Source organism: Lissotriton helveticus, chromosome 7 (assembly GCF_964261635.1).
Source record: "Lissotriton helveticus chromosome 7, aLisHel1.1, whole genome shotgun sequence".
In the NCBI taxonomy this organism is placed as follows: domain Eukaryota; kingdom Metazoa; phylum Chordata; class Amphibia; order Caudata; family Salamandridae; genus Lissotriton; species Lissotriton helveticus.
Window position 1 is genome coordinate 986,365,639 of NC_136068.1, and position 14,690 is coordinate 986,380,328.

At 49.3% G+C, this 14,690-nt stretch overlaps 1 protein-coding gene across 1 annotated transcript in view; it reads left to right on the forward strand.

The window, feature by feature from the left end:
- LOC144769492 (platelet-derived growth factor receptor-like protein) overlaps positions 1-14,269 on the forward strand; it is a 63,359-nt gene extending 49,090 nt beyond the window's left edge. The window contains exon 6 of the mRNA XM_078653624.1: positions 13,472-14,269. Within this exon, the coding sequence (XP_078509750.1) occupies positions 13,472-13,723 (252 nt within the window). The 3' untranslated portion in view covers positions 13,724-14,269. The remainder of the gene's footprint in view (positions 1-13,471) is intronic.
- Positions 14,270-14,690: the final 421 nt, after the last annotated feature.

A 14,690-nucleotide genomic window follows, 5' to 3' on the forward strand; every position in this document is an offset into this window, starting at 1 on the left:
AACTTCTTTGCAGACACAGTACAAACATGCATTTGCAATGCAACAGGTCTCGCATTTGCAAGAGATTAAGCTATTGGCAGTGTAAATGACAATGCCATTTATTTATCTGTTTTGAAAAACAACACATGAATAACAAGTAATTTCCTTCACAAGGCCAATAGCTCAAACCCCAGCAAATGCGAGACCTATTGCATTGCAAATGCTTGTTCTATCTTGCCAGACTATCTGCAGAATTATTTAGACCAGGAGTGGTCTCCTGGGCAACATGTTTTTTGCAGAGTGAATGTAATGCAGTATTCTTGCTTTAGAAAATACTCCAATACTGGCATACTTAGAAATAATGGCAAACCACATAAATGTCCTAAAACGATGCCCGTGAACTACCATCCAGCCTACTCCCCAGCCTTATTGCTGTGAGTAACGGACACAATATTTGCCAAACTGATTTTATATAGAGCTTTTATCTTGGGAGAAGAGGATGATGTTAAGAGCCCAGTACAAGCAGGTTTTTGCAGAGGCACACGCTTCATCCATCATGGTTTCGTTTTGCCTGTTATTTTAAAATATGTCTTTCTGGACAAGGAACATGCTTTCTTTGTCCTTAAAAAGCACTGGATTCATCAGATAGAGCTAAGCTTTGTCAATGGAACTTTCAGATCTCTTCCCAAGGGATTCTAGAATTGATCTGGCGGTGCCTCCTTTCCCCTGAGCTGTTGCCAGGTGGGGGTGAGGTAGTCTCCTCCAAAACTCGAGGTAAGAATAAGTGATTGATGCCCTTAGAAGGAGTATGATAGCTGGCAACATTACTGCCACTATGTCTACAGCATAGAGAACACTTTATTTTCTTTTGATTTCTTTAGATTGTAATCTCTCCTATTCTTTCAGATATCTCTAGATATACGAGTGTCTTTGAGGAAGGATTGTACACACCACAAATCAGGGGACCCGGTTGTATTGTTTCCAATGGTTTCAAGTGTACTTGTATTATTCCAATTTTTTATCTTCACTTATTGCAGTAGCAAAACAAATTGGTTTGGTGGGTCCTGACGTAGGCACAGGTCAGATCGTTGTCCACATGTGCTGAAACATGTTGACCACTTAATAATTATAGACAGCTATTTGTTGAAAGTGTCTTTTGCACTGTTTTTAGTTTGGGTTACGGTGGACAAAAATAAATATTGGGTCTGTCGTGGTTCAATTTTAATCTCTGATATCAAGGTTGCACTGCATACATTTTCCATACACTCCACTGCTCACATCTGGTAATTTAGATAATTATCTTCCTTTTGAAATGAAATGAAAACATCCTCGGGCCCCTCCACCACTATGATGGAGTAGTAGCCCTTAGAGTCACCAGGTTGACTTTCAGAGGAGACCCAGATGATAAAGCATGTCACCATGCCGGTGAGTGATGGGAATCCGGAAACTTAATGTATATTCCTTTTTTTCGGTATCTGTATATGGCGGTAGTGGTTTTCAAGAGAATTATTTAGTGTTCTCCATTATTAATTTTTAGACCCTTGGATATTTCTGGTTTGTTTTGTTTGCTATTTCGGGGCAAGATATCCAAGTAGGTCGTTAAACATTGCCTCCGACCCTACTTAAAGTTATTTGTGTTATGTGACACCAGCATACCAAAGGTAAGGCACGTTTTCATTGTCGTTGAACAAATCATCATTATTGAAGGGGTTCACCAGGGATCCATACTTGCATCAATACTATTTAATCATCTTTTAAATAACATGAGTGATGTTTACAGTGTGATTAAAGGGGACGGCTCTGCCAGTGGTTGTCTAAGTCTGGTCTGTGAGGACTATGCTGCTGGCAGGATACAGAACAGCACGACCGACTGCTAACTGGCTTCGAGGTGTCCTTCGAGGACAAAGGACTCAACATTAACATACTCAAAAGTGTATTACTATGTATTGGCACATGGAAGAAACCCAAAGCATTGTTTTCATTGGTGAACTGAGGTTGGGACAGGGGCCCAGATATGGTTTTTTATGTACCCATTTTCTGAACTGGAAATGTGGATGCTCAATTGAAAAAAGTAAGCATACCTTGAATAACTCACTTGAGGTAGGAGACAGAAAAAGGCTTCTCATTGCTAATCAATTTCTCGGCACTTTAGTCTATCACATCAGAATTTGTGGCAAGCTGTGACCATAGGTGCGGTACTTACAGGCGTTCTAGTGCTTTCACCTAAGGTTTAAGGAAATCCTTTAGCTCTTCCAAGCTCTAGCTTGCACCCAGAAATTACTTTGAGCACTGTCCTTTGATTTACAGCATTAGTCTTTGTTACACACCCTTCTCTATAGCATAGATGTCTCGAGTTGAAATGGTGCTTGCTACAGCCTAGACACATAAGCGCTTTATCACCATATCATACACTTTGATTTCACTATTTTCACACAATTTGCCAAGCACACTATTGGGGCTGGGTCAATAGTATTGCTCAGTTAACTGGCAGCAGAGTAGTATGGAAAATACTTAAATGTACCCCGTGTAGACAATCAAGTTTGCATGCTGTGTACCCTTCCACAAATGCATAATCTCAACAGAATTCAGGTTTAGCATCTTGCACTTGAGAATGTGTGCACACAAGTAGTCTACAACCTAGTTCCATCTGGTGCATGTGTCTATGCTAATAATTCCATTAAAATGTTTCCCGCTCGACACGTTCCAGTATACCCTTTGCAAAATGTGTAGCAACCCCGGTTAGCACTCCTGTCAACAAAGCTTTGACGATGATCAGTTAGGCTGGTTCGCTTTCTTTGTTCAGCAGAAGCTGATCCTATATTCATCTTTGCTCTACCAAATGGCTTGGTGTTTGCCTGTTTCAAAGGAATACCTGAGGCTAGTAAAGGGAAAACCTGTAACTCACAAGCTCATTTACTTAACATTATTTGAAGGGTTCTAAAGATATCTATTATATGAAAATGTTTAGACTGAGAATAACATGACTGACTGGTAATACTGCTCGATAGGTGTATTAACTGGTCTGTGTGTTACCCGTGCAGCTCTCCAGTGCTTAATTTGTAAAAGAATCAGTGCTGGGGCCTGCAGTTTTACTGAGAAGCCTTTGGCCGGCGTTATAGAATGTCAGCGTGCTGAATACTAAGACTGCATAGTCTTGATTCCACTTGATTCCTCTTTAATCTACCACCAAACTCTCACTGCCCCTTTATATCATTCTTGCAGATTCCTGTTTTCTGCCTTTATTACTACTGTTTTTGAGTCTTTCTCTTCCTACTTCCTTGTGTGTTTTTTTTCTGTCTTGCTCAAGGTCTGATGAGGAAAAGCAAGTGCCAGTCCCCAAAAATGAGTGCTGGTGGCACCCTCCGGCAACCACCGGCTCAGATTAAGCACAGCAGCTCCCTCTCATATATGATGGGCAAAACTAATACACGGTTAAAGACTGACCTACAGAGCCACCTCTTTCTCACACCTAACGTATGTGGTAATCTAGTTGAATGATCTTGTTCATTTAGAGTTTTCAGCCCACCCAAACTTATGGCTCCCCTGACCCATTTGGAGGAGGGGAACCACTTGATTCCCAGTGGTGGAGTCTCGCCAAGCAAACCCTTGACGTGGAGTTTATTTGCCTTGGAAGAAAGAATGAAAGAAAGAAAGAATGAAAGAATTTAAAGAGAGAGAGCGAGAGAGAGAGAGAGAGAGATAATATATATATTTATATATTCACTGAAAAAACCATAGGTTTCAGCAACATTATGGTTAGCTGGGCATTTCACTCATACAAAACCATTGAAATTCCCCCGTTATAGTTAGTTCAGCTAACTATAACTCGCGCGCCTGCAATGCACTGCTGATGACGTCACATATTACATCACTCATGACATGATCAGTGACATCAACTATAACATGTGTGAAACCTATGTTTTTTTCAGTGAATTTCTAAGGTTTTTTAAATGCTAATTCCTAACTATAACGTAGCTGAAACCTATGGTTTTTTTCAGTGAATTTCTAAGGTTTTGTAAATGATAATTTTTAAATGAATTAATTGTTATATTTTTTATACTAATTTACTACATTGTTTTAAAGTATTTATTTTGAGATATTTCATTTTTTAAATTCCATTACATATTTTTAATATAAATTGAAAAAAAAATGTTTTTAAAAATATTGAAATTTCAATTTTTTTTAATTTTATTTATATATTTTTTTATGTGTATATATATATATATATATTATATAGCAGGCAATGATATCTTATGGAAGGAAATTCAAGTTACTGGTAAGTACGGTTAAAATAACTTTTCAGGATCAGTACTGGGCTGAAAGATGCAGCACTGAGGTCTCTCCTGATAACAGGTGAGTAAATCGGAATTCGAGTTCGGCTGATTTTAGAGGAATTTTTTAAAGTTCCAAAACTCCACACTTAGAAGAATTTCCAAGTGAAACCAGTGAATGTTAGCCTATGGAAGGAAATTCAACAGGTGAGTAAATCGGAATTCGTAGTTCGTCTGATTTTAGAGGAATTTTTGTACGTTTCAAAAAATAAACACTTAGAAACTTTTCTGGTGAAAACCACACAATAGATTCCTATGGAAGGAAATACAAGTTACTGGTAAGTACACTTAGATTTACCTTTCAGGATCCATACTGGGCTCAAAGATGCAGCACTGACGTCTCTCGTGATAACAGGTGAGTAAATCGGAATTCTTAGTTCGGCTGATTTTAGAGGAATATTTTGCTCAATAGTGAAGGAAGGGGCGGTGCCTGAGGTGACATGTGCAAACGCACCCAGTGGCACATTTTAAGTTGTAAAATTAATTCTTCTTCAATCCTGAGGTACCCTGTGGGCCAACTAGCCCACCAGGTACCTCCAGTATGCGCCAGGAACCTGCGTTGCAGAGAGGTGTTCAGAGGCCACGCCCCCTTTTTACAACACTCTGCAACACAGCTCCGTGGCACTTACTAGAGGTACCTGTTGAGCTATTTGGCCTCTAGGGGACCTCTGGATTGAAGAGGAATTAATTCCCCAACTTGAAACGCGCCACAGGGCATGTTTGCACACATTTCACCTCAAGTCCCGCCCCCTACCTTCACCACTATGCAAATGCACCCCCTAGCACGTTCTAAGTTGGGGGATTAAGTCCCCTTGCATACTCGGGGTCCCTGGGGGCCAACTAGCCCACTAGGAACCTCCAGTATGCGCAAGGGGGCTGCCTTGCAGAGAGGTGTAAAAAGGGGCATGGCCTCATTACACCTCTCTGCAACGCAGCCTCCTGTCGCGTTTCCAGAGTGGGAACTAAACCCCCTTGAATACTGGGGGTCCCTGGGGGCCAACTAGCCCACCAGGAACCTCCAGTATGCTCCAGGGGGCTGCGTTGCAGAGAGGTGTAAAAAGGGGCGTGGCCTCATTATACCTCTCTGCAACGCAGCCTCCTGGCCCGTTTCCAGAGGGGGAACTAAATCCCCTTGAATACTGGGGGTCCCTGTGGGCCAACTAGCCCACCAGGAACCTCCAGAATGCGCCAGGGGGCTGTGTTGCAGAGAGGTGTAAAAAGGGGCATGGCCTCATTACACCTCTCTGCAACGCAGCACCCTGGCGCGTTTCCAGAGTGGGAACTAAACCCCCTTGAATACTGGGGGTCCCTGGGGGCCAACTAGCCCACCAGGAACCTCCAGTATGCTCCAGGGGGCTGCGTTGCAGAGAGGTGTAAAAAGGGGCGTGGCCTCATTATACCTCTCTGCAACGCAGCCTCCTGGCCCGTTTCCAGAGGGGGAACTAAATCCCCTTGAATACTGGGGGTCCCTGTGGGCCAACTAGCCCACCAGGAACCTCCAGAATGCGCCAGGGGGCTGTGTTGCAGAGAGGTGTAAAAAGGGGCATGGCCTCATTACACCTCTCTGCAACGCAGCACCCTGGCGCGTTTCCAGAGTGGGAACTAAACCCCCTTGAATACTGGGGGTCCCTGGGGGCCAACTAGCCCACCAGGAACCTCCAGTATGCTCCAGGGGGCTGCGTTGCAGAGAGGTGTAAAAAGGGGCGTGGCCTCATTATACCTCTCTGCAACGCAGCCTCCTGGCCCGTTTCCAGAGGGGGAACTAAATCCCCTTGAATACTGGGGGTCCCTGTGGGCCAACTAGCCCACCAGGAACCTCCAGAATGCGCCAGGGGGCTGTGTTGCAGAGAGGTGTAAAAAGGGGCGTGGCCTCATTATACCTCTCTGCAACGCAGCCTCCTGGCCCGTTTCCAGAGGGGGAACTAAATCCCCTTGAATACTGGGGGTCCCTGTGGGCCAACTAGCCCACCAGGAACCTCCAGTATGCGCCAGGGGGCTGTGTTGCAGAGAGGTGTGAAGAGAGGCGTGGTCTCATTACACCTCTCCGCAACGCAGCACCCTGGCGCGTTTTCAGAGGGGGAACTGAATCCCCTTGAATACTGGGGGTCCCTGGGGGCCAACTAGCCCACCAGGAACCTCCAGGGGGCTGTGTTGCAGAGAGGTGTGAAGAGAGGCGTGGTCTCATTACACCTCTCTGCAACGCAGCACCCTGGCGCGTTTTCAGAGGGGGAACTAAATCCCCTTGAATACTGGGGGTCCCTGGGGCCAACTAGCCCACCAGGAACCTCCAGTATGCACCAGGGGGCTGCGTTGCAGAGAGGTGTAATAAGGCCACGCCCCTTTTTACACCTCTCTGCAACGCATCCCCCTGGCGCATACTGGAGGTTCCTGGGGGGCTTCTTGGCCCCCAGGGCCCCCCAGTATTCAAGGGGAATTACTTCCCCCTCTGCAAACACGGCAGGGGGCACGTTTGCAGAGTGGTACAGGGAGGGGCGTGGCCTCCCCGATCCCATTTTTGTTTTTTTAATTGTTTTTAAGAAGGGGGGCTGTGTAGCCCCCCTTCTTTTTTTGTTTTGGGCCCTGGGGACCCCATCTTTCAGGGCCTGACCCCCAAAAAGTATTTATTTTTTAACAGGAAGGGTGCAGCGTGGCCCCCCTCCCATGGCTAATCCAGGCCCCGGGGACCCCATCCCCCGGGGCATGCCACATTCTTTTTTTAATTTTTAAGGAGGGGGGCTGCACAGCCCCCTCCTCAGGCCCCAGGGGCCCCATCCCCCGGGGCCAGCTTACATCCTTTTTTTTATTATTTGGAAGGGGGGCCGCGTGGCCCCCTCCCGGGCCACTTCTGGCCCCGGGGACCCCATCCCCTGGGGCCTGGCCCTCTCCATTGGGGACCGGGGGGGTCCCCAAGCCTCCCACGGTCCCTGCCTGAACCCCGCATCCTGCGGGAGCCGGCATTGCTTTTCTGCTTGGGGAGCAGCTAATATGCTTCTCCCCATGCAGAAAAGCAATTAGCTTTGGTTTTTGAAAGAGAGAGCAGGTTTCAAAAACCAAAGCAGTTTGCTATGGTAGGGTGGGAGACGCTAGGCTCCAGAAAGGGGGCCTTGCGGCTCCAGCAAGGGGGCCTCTCTCCCAACAGTTAAAAGCCCCGGGGGTGGTGGTCCCTGGGGCTGGGAGGTCCGTCACGGACCCCCCTATAAATATTAGAGCCCCGGGGAGGTGGCGGTCCCCGGGCGTGTAGGGGGGGAGGTTGGGGGGGGTTGAGCCTCTCCACACAGGTTTTAAAAAAAATTATTTTAAAAAGAATCCCCTGGGGGTGGCGGTCCCCAGGGCTGCGGGGGGCCGTGAGCCCCCCCCACATACTTTATATTAAAGCCCCAGGGGTGGCAGTCCCCCGCATCATTATACAACTAAGCCCCGGGGGTGGTGGTCCCCGGGGGGTGGCGGTCCCCGGGGCTGCGGGTTGCCGTGTCGCCCCGCTATAATACATACTTTGCCCCAGGGGTGGCTGTCTCTGGGGCAGTGTGGGGGGGATTGCCCCCCCCCACACTTTATTTGCATCAAGTTCCCAGGATTTGGTCCCCCGGGGACTAATTTACATAAAAGCGCAGGCGCCGCACTTTGGTTTTTTTGTATCGGACACGCATACCCTACGCGTATTTCGTGATTTTCTTAAAAAATATATTATTTCTTTTGGCCTTGGGGGACCCCCTAAGCAGGCCTAGGGGGTCAGGGTGTTTCTACCCAGCCCCCTGTTCGTGTTTTTCGCGTTTCTTTTTCTGTTTTCTTGGTTCTACCGAGGCACAAGATGGCTGTCAACACTTCCTGGTTTGGAGTGTTGACAGCCAATTAGCATAAAGCTCGTGCTCGGGAGGGTACGCGTACTGTACACTTACCATACTTCGTCTATAGATATATCTATGATTTTACTTTTTATTTTCTCAGGAACTACTGAACGGATTTACACACTTTAACAAAAAGCGCGATCTGTGAACCAAACTCTACCTTTTTGCAAAATTTGGTGTAATTCCGTTCAGCAGTTCGGGCTGTAGCAGTGTCTGAAGGTCCCTGTGGAAAATTGCATGGGGAAAACACATTTTGGGACCCTCCGTTTTGCTCGGACCCCGCTTCACGAATCACCCCGAAACTTTCAGGGAAGGAGCGGAGCGCCCCATCTTCTTTGAGAATTTCACGAAGATTCATCAACCGGCGCCAAAGTTATTCCAAATAGAATGTTGCGGATTTCCTATGGAAACTAGGTCCTAACTACAACTACCTACTGGCGACCGCCGGTACGTAATATATATATATATATATATATATATATATATATATATATATATATACACACACACACACACACACACACAGAGATCAGGAGAGTATCTGAGGTAAATTAACTCCTTTGCAATTTTCCCAAAGTTCCACCCACTTAGCACACTTTGAAGGTGTGCTGTAAGGTTCATGGTGCTGCATTGAGTAGCTGCTTAAGTATGATTCCAGCCGTGGTAAGATAGTTGGTGAGTAGGTGACGCAAAGGCCGCAAGGACCCAGTCTGGCACCAGATGGGCCAGTGGGGAATTGGTGGGAGCTGTGATGGCACAGATAACATGGAAAACAGTTCTTGGCAAAAAACAGAAAATAATCCTTATCCTGAACAGATTGAAAGTTCATGTTCAGGTGTTCTAAAGCAGTCCCAGTAATTAGAGTCCATTAGGCAAAATATACCCAGATACTCGAAAATGTGTCAAGATCCCAAAGAATGAGAACAACATGCCGCTGCTTGTGTGTCCTCCTGCAGTGGGGCTGCGGGCTGAAAAGAACCCCATCAGCAGGTCCTCACTTTTCTTAGGACCACAGGTAAAGAACACTTGCTGCTCACTGAGGCCTTGTCAAAGGGATCGTTATATACCTTATCCTCCTGCGAGAGGCTGCCCACCAATCGCTTCAAGGGAAGAAAGCTCCAGTCGATGCATATTGTGTGCCTGAACCGTGCCCAGCGATACAGAAAAGGGGGTGGTGATGAACAGAGTGTCTGAATTAAGCAGACCACTCTTACCCAGTCCAAAGATCAGGGCTTGATCCATCACCGTTATTTATCTCACTGCCCCATCCCAGCTCAGAACCTGGCTATATGCAAATTAGTCTGTCCCTGGCCCAGTGCATCATGGGAACAGGGCAGACCAAACTACCAAGCCAATTCTTCACCAGAAAGGAGACAAGCTACCGGGGACCGGTTTCTGGCATTTCAGCCTCTTCGGCCCGGCTTGCTTGAATCCTGATGGAGCAGTGAGAAAGGGACTCATGTCTGAGTATACCCTGCCACACCTATAGTGGCCAAAAACGATACAGAAAAGGGGGTGGTGATGAACAGAGTGTCTGAATTAAGCAGACCACTCTTACCCAGTCCAAAGATCAGGGCTTGATCCATCACCGTTATTTATCTCACTGCCCCATCCCAGCTCAGAACCTGGCTATATGCAAATTAGTCTGTCCCTGGCCCAGTGCATCATGGGAACAGGGCAGACCAAACTACCAAGCCAATTCTTCACCAGAAAGGAGACAAGCTACCGGGGACCGTGCCCAGAGCATCAGTATGATGTCACACACATCACATAACCTAGAAAATTATTACCTGTCCACAATTGCCACAACAGCGAAGTAACAGGGCAAAAGATGGGATGTTCCTGCCTTAAATTCACCCGGAGCTAGTGATCAATTTAGTTAAGCAGCATCCCCCAGAGCCCACCCCCGTGATGTTTCAGGGTCCCCTGCACCTAGGGAACAACCAGAGCTCCTACCTGGTCACCTGAGTATGTCTTTGCTGAGGAAATGCCACATATAGAATGAGCTCGCCCCAGAATGAGAGGCAGATGAAGTTGGAGGTGTAGCCCTTCTCTTCCTGGGGCCATAGTATACAAACTGCATATTTTCCTTGATTGTGCCGGGCGCACATTTTAAAAAGTGCTCCCGGTACAATCAAGGAAAATTCATCATATTAGGGTGAATGCACTTCCCCCAGGGCAGCGCATTCATGTAAAAACAGATCGGCAGCTTTGTAGCCACTCTGTATTTTCACAGCACAGGTGGCACCCACCTGCACTTTTAAAGGGGATTAGCGATCCCCTTGCAGGCGGGTGCAGTAAGTGACTGCACACGCCTGCAAGGGGATGTCTGGGGTCCATTGGACCCCCTTTCCCCTGCCAGAGGGCTGCAATCAGGGGGCACACTGACAGTGCGCCACCTTGTCGGTGGCGTATTGTTAGTGCACCTCCCTATAGCTTCTTTGCCTATGCACCCACATCTGTAAAAGAGCGCTGGCGCAGAGGCAAAGGGAATCCCTCATTTGCATGGGACACGCCCATTGCCAATGAGGGAACATCCTCTAGAGCATGGGTACTCACAAACTTTCTCTCGGGGGCCAAATTTACAGTGTGGTTTGTGTCCGAGGGCCTCACCGGTGGGGGCGGGGTCAGTGGGGGAGGGGGCGGGGCTAGAGCAACAAAAAAACTGTGACCATGAGGTTGAACACAGGTCCCTGCAGCGGACGCCTTCGTCCACTGAGCTACCAGACCCGGTATATGGGTGTGTGTGTGTATATATATATCTGCCTCCCTCCCTCCATCCCCCTCTCTCTCTCTCTCCCTCCCTGTCTCCCTCTGTTTTACTCACTCTGACTGTCACACTCCCTCTCCCTCTCTCCTTCCCTCTCCCTCCCTCTCCTTCCTTCTCCCTCCCTCTCCTCTCCCTTCCCTCTCATTTCCTCTTCTTCCTTCCCCACCCTCACTCCCCTCCCCCTCTTCTTTCCTCACTCCCCTTCCCTTACTCCCCTTCCTTCACCCTCACTCCCCTTCCCTCACTCCCTCTCTCCCTCCCTCCCCTTCCCTCACTCCCTCCCTCGCTCCCCTTCCCTCACCCCCTCACTAATCCACTTCCCTCACTAATCCACTTCCCTCACTAATCCACTTCCCTCACTAATCCACTTCCCTCACTCCCCTTCCCTCACCTCCCTCACTCCCCTTCCCTCACCCTCGCTCCTCTTCCCCCTCTTCCTTCCTCACTCACTCCCCTCCCTCCCTCCCCTTCCCTCACTCCCTTCCCTAACTCCCTTCCCTCACTCCCTCCCCTTCCCTCACTCCCCTTCCCTCCCTCTCTTCCGTCACTCCCCTTCCCTCCCTCCCTCCCTCCCCTTCCCTCACTCCCTTTCCCTCCCTCCCCTTCTCTCACTCCCTTCCCTCACTCCCTTTCCCTCACTCCCCTTCCCTCACTCCCTCCCCTCACTCTCTCCCCTCACTCCCTCCCTCCTTCACTCCCCTTCCCTCACTCCCTCCCCTTCCCTAACTCTCTTCCCTCACTCCCTCTCCTTCCCTCCCTCCCTCCCCTCCCCTCACTCCCTTTCCCTCCCTCCCCTTCTCTCACTCCCTTCCCTCACCCCCTTTCCCTCACTCCCCTTCCCTCATTCCCTTCCCTCATTCCCTTCCCTCACTCTCTTCCCTCCCTCCCTCCTTCACTCCCCTCACTCCCTCCCCTTCCCTAACTCCCTTCCCTCACTCCTTCCCCTTCCCTCACTTCCCTAACTCCCTTCCCTCACTCCCCTTCCCTCACTCCCCTTCCCTCCCTTCCGTCACTCCCCTTCCCTCCCTCCCTCACTCCCCTTCCTTCACTCCCTCCCTCCCCTCACTCCCTTTCCCTCCCTTTCACTCCCTCCCCTTCTCTCCCTCCCCTTCTCTCCCTCCCCTTCTCTCACTCCCTTCCCTCACTCCCTTCCCTCACTCCCCTTCCCTCCATCCCTTCCTCCCTTTCCCTCACTCCCCTTCCCTCACCTCACTCCCTCCCCTCACTCTCTCCCCTCACTCCCTCCCTCCTTCACTCCCCTTCCCTCACTCCCTCCCCTTCCCTAACTCCCTTCCCTCACTCCCTCTCCTTCCCTCACTCCCCTCCCTCCCTGCCTCTTCTTCCCTCACTCCCTTCCCCCTTCCCTCACTCCCTCCCCTCACTCCCTTTCCCTCACTCCCTTTCCCTCACTCCCTTTCCCTCACTCCCTTTCCCTCACTCCCTTTCCCTCACTCCCTTTCCCTCACTCCCTTACCATCATTCCCTTACCATCACTCCCTTACCAGCACTCCCTCCCTCACTCCCCTTCCCTCACTCCCCTTCCCTCATTCCCCTTCCCTCACTCTGTCTCCCTCTGTCGCCCTCCTCCCTCTGTCTGTCTCCCTTTCTCTGTTTCCATGTCTCGGTCTTCCTTTCCCTCCCTCTCCCTCTGTCTCTGTCCCTCTACCTCCCTCTGTCATCTCACCCTGCCTGTGTGTCATCTGGGCTGAGCCAGATTCCCCAGCCAGCTTCCCCAGCGCGCACAGACACACAGCCCCACCCGAGCACTTAACAGGTCTTTAAAAAGACCATTTGCATGTGAATGGGGCTTTGCTTTATCTCACCCCCTCTGAGCGCCCCTGCAGCTCCACTCTGGCCTCGCTGGAAATAATCGCCCGGCCCTACAGAGCAGCAGAGTCTCTCTGACTCCGAGTGTCTCTGCAACCAGCAGTGTTTGCAGACACTCTTTGAAAATGCTTTTTTAAAAACACGGGTACAATGTCTCATGGTCCGCGGGCCGCCAGGGAAGGCTTGCCGGGCCGCTGCCGGCCCGCGGGCCGTACTATGAGTACCCGTGCTCTAGAGGAAGTACTGGTGCTGTATGTGCACCAGCGCTTTCAGTATTACAGAAGCGGATGCACAAGCATCTGCAGCCCCATTCTGTAATACCAGAGTGCCCCGGGGTATGCAAAGCGGGTGCACTTCAAACGCATGTTGGGCTTCGCAGCACATCTATATTGTGGCCCCCAAGGTACCTGGTAATATCAGTGTACTGTAGAGATGAATGTTACTGCCCCTGTATTATGGTCGCAGTTCTCCCACTCTCATCGCATGGGCATGGTACTGTTGCACTCTAGAAGCATTTAGTGTGGCTTGAGTTAAATGTCTTATAGCATTCCTATACATGCTATGAACACTGCTAAAGGGGGGGAAAATCTATCAAAAGTTATTTCTAAGGTTAATTTCCTGCCAAGAGTATTGACTATGCTGGGTTCACCAGGTTACAATAAAGTAATGTTCTTTTATTGTTCATTAATCCTGTATCTACCTTTCCTTTTCCTCCTTAGATTGGACGCCCTCCATACGTACGCGAGAGCACAAACCTGGTGCGCCGCGGGGGGCAGATGGTGCAGGAGTCCGAGAGCAGCCTCAGCGTTGATGGGGTACGGGATGTGGATGAGGGGACCTACACCTGCCGTGCCCAGAACCTACAGGGCACCACAACTGTGTCTACCCATGTCACTGTGCTGCCCCTTGCTGCTGCCGCTCCTACTCGAAGGGCGGCGCGCACTGTGCAATACAAGAACTCTGGGAAATAGGACAGTACACACCATTGGCAGCAGCCAGGCATTCCACATCTAAGAACCCTCACTTTCACAGCTCTGTTATGTTAAAAAGATTTCAAAATCGTAATGTGGACATCAACTGGCTATCACTGCTGCATCAGTGTCTATCTGCTCCCTCCAGGGACTCAGCCAATGTCATCATGTGATGACCGGACAGCAGGTGTTCCTCCTGCACCAGCTGCTGCTCACTACAGGAGCTTAGACAATGTGGTAGTCCAACTGGGGCCTGATATACAAACAGTTTGCAGTCACAAAGCAGACGAGTTGCAAAATCAAAGGCTAAGCGACCTCACAAAGGTATGTTGTAATGCACTTAAAGCACTGTGCAAGTCAAACAAGTTTTTGTTACAAGTTGCTGTATTCCACCCAGATTGTTAACTCTGGGTGGGAAATTGCTCTGGGCCCCTGCAGGTAACCAATGCATCTGGGCCAGGTAATTGTGAGTCCACAGACACTGGACCGATTTCAGCACGTGCAAACCTGCACCCAATCAAAACGCTGCTGGGACTCTGGCAGTGAGCGACTGTCCTGCGATTCCGCCGTGTGGGAGGGGTAGGTGCTTACAAGCCCAGTGCCTCGAGCATTCTAGGTAACTACCTTTCAGCTCAGACCCCACAAGGACAGCCAGTGGGGTTCGTCTACCGGGGACTCCGGGGCGGGAAATCACGCAGGATTCTATCCTGCGACCTCTGGCAGGTTGTATATTTAACTTTCATGCTAATGGTTAAATAATCCCTACAAGTTGATGAGCATTTAGGTCCTGAAGAATTGCCCTAGTGGCATGAAACATGTTGACCGCACTATAGGCGAGGGTTGAACGAGGCCATATTACTTTACTTTTTGTGCCTCGGTACCCCTCCCTTCACCAATTTTAAATGAGGCAGTGAGCCATGTCATTAAAGGTCTTAATGGACTCTACTGACCTGTTTTAACTTCACTC